The sequence below is a fragment of the Lepisma saccharinum genome, chromosome 26, assembly GCF_977018435.1.
Source record: "Lepisma saccharinum chromosome 26, izLepSacc3.1, whole genome shotgun sequence".
NCBI lineage: Eukaryota > Metazoa > Arthropoda > Insecta > Zygentoma > Lepismatidae > Lepisma > Lepisma saccharinum.
In genome coordinates this window covers 7,057,406-7,066,991 of record NC_139254.1, presented here as the reverse complement: position 1 = coordinate 7,066,991, position 9,586 = coordinate 7,057,406, and the positions used below count along the sequence as shown (strand labels likewise).

The 9,586-nt window shown below is 38.1% G+C and overlaps 1 protein-coding gene across 1 annotated transcript in view; it reads right to left on the bottom strand.

Moving 5' to 3' along the window:
* Positions 1 to 564: 564 nt before the first annotated feature.
* Positions 565 to 9,586, bottom strand: part of LOC145979363 (uncharacterized) — a 118,005-nt gene continuing 108,983 nt past the window's right edge. Inside the window, exons 4-5 of the mRNA XM_083112227.1 lie at positions 5,680 to 5,818; positions 565 to 841 (exon numbers count right to left, since the gene is read on the bottom strand). Of these exons, the coding sequence (XP_082968353.1) occupies positions 565 to 841; positions 5,680 to 5,818 (416 nt within the window). The remainder of the gene's footprint in view (positions 842 to 5,679; positions 5,819 to 9,586) is intronic.

The following is a 9,586-nucleotide window of genomic DNA, read 5'->3' as shown; positions in this document are numbered from 1 at the left end:
ACCAAATAATTGCATTACATGGCCATTACACACGAAAAGTGAAGGTTGAAAAAAAAATTTACAACTTAGTAATGTCACTTATAATTTTTTTACTCCCGAGCATTGCAATTCACTATTCACGCAAACTGATTGTTACCCTTGCACAATTTCTGGACAAGCTATGTTCTCTTCAAAGTAACACACTATTAACCCAACTGATTTTTACACTTGCACATTTTCTGGATAAATGTTGTTCTCTTCAAAATAATTCATTATTCACGCAACTGATTGTTACCCCATCACACAGGATTTGAAGCTAGTGTTATTCGTTAGACATCATTGTTGAAGATATCCGCGCAAGGGGTAACAAACCTTTTGTTCCTGAAAAAGAGTAAGCTTTCAATTATTTATAGAACACAAATACGTCGGAAGTGTCCCACGTTACGCCACACGTCTTCCAAAGGACGGATATTTCCATTACACCTCACTACACGTCCACCCACAAAGCTTTGCCTGCAATAAAAGCACCACATGCTCCCTTGTGTTCCTGAAACTCACACGCAAGGCATTCTGGGTAAGGATCCGTTAATGACTCAGGCGTAGAGGTCTGATCTGACCGTCAAACGTTATTGCGAGGGACAGCACACACGCTGCGGACAGCAGAAAAATGAGAAACTCGCTTCTGGTAATTGATGTGGTACCGGCACTCGAGCACAGTGCCTTGTCGACGAGCCTACAGTCCAGGGAGCTGAAGCGAGTGTAGGAAAGGGTGTCGGCGAGCACCTTTAGAAAAATGGCCGCGTCCTTTTGACACTTGAAATGGCTGACTGCGTAGATGCACCGGAGGAAGCCATGCTTTGCGCTGGAAGTAGACAAAAGGACAAGCAATAATCATTAAGACGTGATACAGAAGAAAGTTTTAACAATTGAACTCATGTGTGAGGGGTTCAGAGCACAAGTGGTGTTACTCCACTAAAAGCCGTTTTGAGAAAAAGGCATATTAGATAGCTTAGTATAGTGGCCGTCAGTGGCGGCGATTGCGTTTCAAAACTGGGGTGGGGGGCAAGGACAGTTTATTTTCCCTTGGTAGATAAGGTTTAGCATAGTGCGGGGGGAAAGTAGCAAGAAGTGGGGGTAACAGCCCCGCTCGCACAACCCCAATCGCCGCCACTGGTGGCCGTGTCCGAAAGGTGCAACACCGTAGATTGAAGCGAGCGTACTTGGAGAATGGTCTCGCAGTTCAATCTTGAAGTCTTGGACTGGAAGTGGAAGTCTTTCGAATTGTAATTCAACTGCAGCGCCAAATACGATTAGTAGATAAAACTAAGAATACATTGTTTTCTCCACGTTACAAACACTTGCTTTTCACTGCAGAAATCACATAACATTTTAAAAAGTCCTTATACAGGGTGGAGCATTTTCGACTGCACAGTTTGAGGTTGGCAACACTGCAAAACAAATGCATTGGGAGGGCGGTTTCCTCATGCCTCGTGTACATTGTGACCTTGGATTTCAGTAGCAATGGAGCGTTGGCCTCTACAGCAACGTATATTTTGTGTAGAGAAGTTCGTGTTGACGAAGTCAATTGTAGCGGTGCAGCTTGCATTCCGCAGGGAGTATGGTGATCAATAATGCCGTGGACGAGTTCGTAACAGGAAAAAAAAACAATGAACGGTGGAAACAATGGCGTGAAGTTGGAAGTGTTCAAAATAAACCGCATGGGAGAAAAAGTACAGTCAGAACACCAGAGAACATTGAACGTGTGCTCGTTGCTGTGGTTAACAGTCCTCGGCGTTCGGCAAGGAGTCATGCTCAGACATTACAAATAACACGTCGAAGCCTGCAAAGGATCTTGCATATGGGCGCACTACGTCAGCTTTTTCAGGGTCGCATTATTTCAAGATTTGGTGACATTCCATGGTCTCCGCGATCACCAGACTTAACTGCCCCAGATTTTTTCCTTTGGTGCTATCTTGAAAGATAAATTTTTGCAACCAGACCGGATACAACTGATGATCTGAAGGCACGAGATTGCACGCATTAATCCAGATGTTTTTTCACGTGTCATGCGTAACTTTCAAGACCGTCTTGCACAATGTGTTGTCTGCCAGGGACGTAATTTGAAAGATGTTATTTTCAAGAAATAATTGTGTGCGCATTGTTCATGTATGCATTTTATGTAATCCAAAGGTGCAATGTTTGTTCTAGAAATGAAAAATGAAAGTAAATGTAATCAGCAAATCATTTGACTTCATTATAAAATAGGTATTCGAAAACGCCCCACCCTTTACTTACATTTCCACACATTAGAAGAACTACAACTAACTCTGGCCGACTTTCAACTTTCATGATTTCAAGCAAATGAACATCAAGTGCACGAGTCAATTATTCAAGCCTACAACTCGCATGCTCCACGCTACGGTCTTGATTGCTCGTTTAATTGGCGCTATCGAACTGCGCTAGATGACGTCACTTCCGACATGACGGTACTTCAAGACTGTTTTTCGGACCTTTCGGACGGAGCCTATGTTTAGCTGTTGGAGCACAAACACAGTGCTGCCTCTATGAGCAAGAATTTGAAACTTAGGAGATACTTACTTCTAGCACTGAAATGTTGATACTTCACAGTTCTAAGTTATACATTTTTCATGAAAAGTGGAGTTACGCCATTTCTGCTATGAACCTCTCGTACAGTGGGATCCATGAGTATGTGACTGTCATCTTTTTATAACATTCACAATTAAGTTGTATTAATGATAAAAATCTTTGATAAGAAGAAAGACATTTCATTATCACTGTTACTGTTCTAATTATGTATTATGGGATATAGTGTAATATATACCAATTCGTAAGTAGATTTCTGTATTTTCTTTCATAAAACAAATAATATATTTTTACTAGTTGCTAATACAAAACTAACAGCAACAAGTATTACCGTGCAAATTGTCCATCACCATGTTCGTACACTTTATTTGACCCAATAAGAGCTTCAAGAATTAAAACAATATTCACAAATAATTGTTGACAACTTCCGCATCAGCATAAATAAAACTCCATAGCTTGAAAACAGATACGAAGTTAATGAAAATGGTCACGGACAATCAAAGTAATGATGCAGACAGCAACTGCGGAATCGTATAATCAACTTTTACCAAGAAGCTCTTAATACAGATGTCGTTATTTTAATCTTAAACGAGCCCGCATCCGTGGCGGAGTAGTTAGCACACCAAAGGTGCCAGGTTCGAATCCCGGCCTGGATGTTTGTAAGTATCCATTCCATCAATTTCATCACTCATCCCCATCTTCGCAATTTAGCCAAAAGTGGCAGAAGAAGCGAAGTAAAATAAAGCAATTCAATCAATCAATCAATTAATTCAAAGTTCAGTGCAAACAGGGTAGAGAACAAGATAGGCACATAGCACATCTATTACTAGTGGTTGCTCAGATAGCACATAAAACTTGCTGAAAGCTTGAAGTAAGGAGCTTCCACCAAGCTCTCCACGGCAAGTTGTGAGCTTGTTGCAAGCTTGCATTCAACTATCTAGTTACCTTAAGTCGAAATTGCAGCAAACTTGCCAATGTAAGCCTGCACCAAGCTTGTCATAACTAAGCTTTCGGTAATAGCCTTTCTGCAAAGTAAAAGTGTTTGCAAAGATTCACTTGCTGAGTACAACTTACATCGAACTTGCATCCAGCTTGCCATGTCGAACTTACTTCAACAAGCTACAAGCTACAAGCTACAAGCTTGCCACAAGCTTACGTGCTATCTGGGTGGTAACCTCCAAATCAATACATCACAAAGTGGCACAAAAATGTATTACTTCTACGCTTTTTATTAAAAGGCAAGGATTGTTAAATTGTTAACAGACTTATGCAACAGAACGCATCTTAATTAATTATTATATTTTCTTATTAACTTTTAAACATCTCATTCAAGAAATCCTTTAAAATGTGTGTGTAATATTTAGTCATTAAGTTTAAGTTGTTTAACGTCTCGCGTAAACGTCTATTTTTTTCTTAATTTTGAAAAACTGGAACCATTTATTCTTTGGATTAAATTGTAGAATGTGAAAACAAACTGGTTCGTGTATTTTACATTCAATTGTTTCGATCTAATGCAGTTTTTTAATTGGGTTATTCTGTTCGAATACTAAGTCAATTATATTTCTCTTATTAGCCACAAAAATACAAATCATTCTGTTCTTTTGTAACTTAAAATTTCCGAGGGGGCGCGGAGGGGGGTGGGGAAAGGTTGAGGGATGCCCATAACCTCAAAGAGCCATCTCATTTCATCTCATCTGCAATCTTGGCTGTTTTCTTTGCACGTTGAAGTTTCGGCAAGTTTTGTTGCCATGCCTTCCTATTTGTTAATTCTGCCTCTTCTCACGTCTTCGTCTTTTCTTCATTTTTTTTCGGTACAGTTATTCATTTTCCACAACTGTCGTACAAAGTGAGCATATTACATTATATATATGGATCCCGGATTCGATACCCGGTACAGGCACATAGTGCTTCGGATCCCACTTTAAACTGTAGGTCCAGTCCCAATTAGCCTTACTGTGCATAAATGGACTTAAAACATCAACTCAATCAATCAATCAATGACATTCTATATATGGAATAGGGTTTACTTATATGTTAAATTTGGCTAAGTTGCTACTAGACCTGGTCTATTTCTTATATTCTTCTTGTTTTTTTAGAGAGAGAGATATGGTCACTATTATACTGCTCAATTTTTGTTGCTTAATTTACTTGTCAATGTATTACTTAAACTTCTACGGATTTGATTAAAAGGTCAAGATTTTTCATGGTTAACAGAATTGGATTTCAATCTGCCACTTACGTTGCATGTAAAAACATTAAGATCAATTTTTGAAACATACTAGTTACATTTGAGTCCATTCTACTCTTCATTATTCTTCTATGTGTGACTGTGTGTGTTATGTTATACCAAAGATAAGGGTATATAAGCAGATCTGGAACGAAGGCAGGAAACCGGTGCACTGGCCTGCTGCTGAGAATCCCCATTCGCAAGAAGTTTTGTAATAATCCGCTAAGAGGCGCTGAGAGGCACCACTCGCAATCTTGCTTCCACTTATTCTGACAAACAGAACAAGAGATGGCACTGCTAAATTTTAACAGCTGTCAAGCCTGACGTCACCAGAACCATTGCCCTGAAGCGATGGATTCCGAGAAAACCTTCACCTTATATACCCTTATCTGTGGTTAAACTTAATCTACTTTATTATCTTACGTATATATGAATATTATCAATAGCAGTGTTGCCATCGCACCGTGTGGTTGAAGGGATTACGAATTAGACGACTTAAAAATTAGTCCGGATTTTTATAAAACAGACGAAACATGTACGTAAATACGTTTGTGTGTGTGTATGACTTTATGTATGTACTCGTATATTCTTAGGTACTTATTCATTATTTGAATAGAAAGGTACAATTGTGTAAGCCTTTCTGTAATTGGAGATAAATAAATTATGCAACGGAACGTATCCTTCATCGATTTTTGAAATCTGGAAATTGCTACCAAGATACATGAAATGAAGGAAATGAGACTTCTCGAATGTTTTGGAAGGTCTATCAAATTAGCAACAATCCTCTTGCGTAGCATTAACAGATACGATATTTTACCCACAATTCTCAAAGTTGTGCTCATAATTAGCAGAAAACCAACAAATCTTACCAACATAGCTCCACCGTTCTTGCTTCCATGGAGACGTTTATTCTGTTCATTTCCTCGGTGACCAGGCGCATGAAGCGACTGGCACAGTGATCCCAGTCCTCCGTGATTCCCTTGTAGCACTGCGTGTGTTTCAGATACTCTGGAATGTAATATAACTATATTTTATTACACAGTAAGTAATATTAATATTATTTGACCACTCATTTATTTTTAACAACTTTTACAGGCTTTAAATTTTGGTATGCAATTTTCATTTCTCCAAATACGATCATTCCAGATGGTCATTTTCATTTTCAAGCTTCGGTCATTCATTCAGCCACCGTCAAAGACGGCCAGTGGAAAATACGGTCGACCATTCTTTACCTCAAGTTCATTGTTCATTGAGTTGCTATATTTTACTTCGCTTTTTGTGCCACTTTTGGCTAATTTGCGAAGATGGGGATGAGTGATGATAAGATAAAATAGATGAATGGACACTCACAAACATCCATGCCCAGGCCAGGATTCGAACCCGAGACCCCTGGCTTCGTAGCGGGATGTGATAACCACTCCGCCACGGGGGTCGGCTCTTTACCCCAAGGAACTATTCATATGCGTTAAATAAGTACTACGGTCAGTCATTCAATCATCGTCCAAAGAGGTCCGTTATTTTCATTTCCAAAATGCGGCGAGTCAGTCTTTGTCCCAGGCGATCAGTTATTTTAATTTCCATAATACGGTCAATCAGTCTTTGTCCCAGCGAAAAGTTATTTTCGTTTTCAAAATACGGTCAATCAGTCTTTGTCCCAGGCGATCAGCTATTTTAATTTTCAAAATACGGTCAATCAGTCTTTGTTCCAAGCCACCAGTTATTTTCATTTTCAAAATACGGCGAGTCAGTCTTTGTCCCAGGCGATCAGCTATTTTAATTTCCATAATACGGTCAATCAGTCTTTGTCCCTAGCGACCAGTTATTTTCATTTTCAAAATACGGCGAGTCAGTCTCTGTCCCAGGCGATCAGTTATTTTAATTTCCAAAATACGGCCAATCAGTCTTTGTCCCAAGCCACCAGTTATTTTCATTTTCAAAATACGGCGAGTCAGTCTTTGTCCCAGGCAATCAGCTATTTTAATTTCCATAATACGGTCAATCAGTCTTTGTCCCCACGATCAGCTATTTTAATTTCCATAATACGGTCAATCAGTCTTTATCCCGAGCGGGCAGTTATTTTCATTTTCAGAATACGGCGAGTCAGTCTTTGTCCCAGGCAATCAGCTATTTTAATTTCCATAATACGGTCAATCAGTCTTTGTCCCAAACGACCAGTTATTTTCATTTTCAAAATACGGTCAGCCCGTCTTTGTACCAGGCGATCTGTTATCTCCATTTCGAAATAGGGTCAGTCAGAAATCTTCCTTTTTCATTTCTAAAATACGGTCAGCCAGTCTTTGTCCCAAGCGACCAGTTATCTTCTTTTCCAAAAATATGATCAGTCTGTTTTTGTCCCAAGCGACTATTTTTATTTCCAATGTACGTCAACAATCGTACGAGACATTCAATCATTTTCACTTACAAAGAATCAGCAAATCGTATCATGCGACAAGACATTTTCAAAATACGATCAGTCGTCAAATAGACGAACAGTCATTTCATTTACAAAATGCGGCCAGTCAGTAATCGTCTCAGAGGTCCAGTCATTAAAAAAAAAAAACGGTCAATCAAACATTGTACCAAATTTCAGTTCTTTGTATTTCCAAAAGGAAAAGAAGAATATCCATCAGTTAGTGTTCCAGACGTTTTCATTTCCTTCAATATAATAAAACCTATTAGTTTTGTATGAATGTTTAGCAAAACTATAGAAACAAATCAAATGGGGCATGATGGTGAATAAGAAAGGAAATTCACAAACTTTTTTTTTTAAAGTTAACAACTGGATTGAGCAACATATTTTCCCATTAAGGCCCAAAAATTTTTTCTCGTTTTTTTTAAAAAAAAGTTTGCATTTGGTCGCCTGAGTGTGAATGTTATCATGAGAGAACGAAAAATGTCATAGTTTGTTCATAAAAGTATTTTATAGGCTGATCCCCATTCGGGGATCATGGGCAAAAGCGTGTAAATTAGTAACATATCTCAATTTTCATTTACACAAGTAATTCCCGATCTCGTCTTACATTTAACATACATGAATACATAGATATATAACATAGATGTATAACAACATTCAGTGGCAGCGATTAGGGAGCATGGTCTTCTCCTTACAGATTCTCTGAATGTTCTTCAAGTATTATCTACATACTATCCCAAATTATGTCATCAATCATATCTTAATATTTTAATTATTCAACAAGTTCAATTGGCTTGCAAAAGGAACGTTGACATACAATTCAGTTATGTCAAAGCACATAATATTAATGTAGGAAATGATCGAGTGGACTTATATGCTAAACAGGCCAGATATTTACAACTCATAAGTTTCAATAGGTTAATGTATACTGATTTATTACCACGAGTGAAGATCAAAATTATGGAACAATGGAAGGAATGGTGCAAGGATAAATTTAAGTTTGTGGGCAACACATATAGATGGATTGCAGAATTTAAATCCAAGGTCCCTTGGTTCAATTCATACACACTCCCACGGCAAGTCATAGTTTTTATTAATAGATTAAGAACAGGACACGTACGTACACCAGCACATTTAGCAAAAATAAATATTAAAACTCAAGAAAATTGTAAATGTTGCAATAATAATCCTGATGCTCAACATTAATTTCTAGAATGTCGATTTTTTTCAGATCAACAAATCACACTCTACAAAGACTTACAACGTTTGAAAATTCCATTTCCCATATCACTCTCATCCATTCTAACAGATTTATCCCCTTCATTAGTATGGATGCTGTATGCATATTCTCGGAAATGTAGACTCGAAATATAAAGTGATTTATATATATATATATATATATATATATATATATATATATATATAAAATAAAGAAATAAGAAACAGCAAAAGGACAAAAGAAGTGAATTATTCATAATAAACGTTTTATGTTTGTGATTCTGATTAATTTGAGAGACTAACTATCAATTTTAGAAGGAAACATTAAAACAAATACAAAACAATAACGATGTCCAAAGTCGACAAGATAATGCTGACAGGGACAGTTAAAAAGAAGAAGAAGAAGAATTAGAGGGAATGGGGGGCACCTGCCCCACCACATTTTGTTAATATTGTCCCCGCAGTATGCTAAACATTATCTACCAAGGGAAAGTAAACTGTCCTTGCCCCCCCCCCCCCACAGTTTTGGAACCAAATCGTCGCCACTGACAATGATGAACAACACAGATGTATTATTATGAACACGAAGTAATGTTGTAATTACAGAAGTGTTTATGTGTTTCACACGTTAAAACAATCAACATGCTAAGTCTTCGACTAAAATATATATTTGTGAGACACCGACTTGCAAACCAACATTGCATTCCTTGCACTCCTTGCCAACATTTTTCTTGCAAACTCCACATTTTCTTTTCCTCTTCAGTCCTTTGTTTGAAGTGTCCCAATAGATCATTTCGATATTTTGCAGAACACATTTTGCTCCCTTAGGATAAGATGGCCTCCCTTGGATTTTGATGTCAGTTAAAGAGGTCAGCTCGATGATGCTCGAGCAATCATCCGACAGAAGGTGAGAAGTGGCATTTTGCCTTGAACTAATAAATACAGTGCATGCCTATTGACCACGGCTACGTCAATTGCATTTGTTATCAAAGGAAAATACCACTTTCCCCCTCAAACGTTTGTGCGATATTTCCGAATTGACCAATCAAGCAGGATCGACTCCGCCCATATCCTTGTTATATTTAGAAATTGCTTTTGGTTGGGGGATGGCCACATATTTCTTTCTTGGCTTTGACCATTTTTTC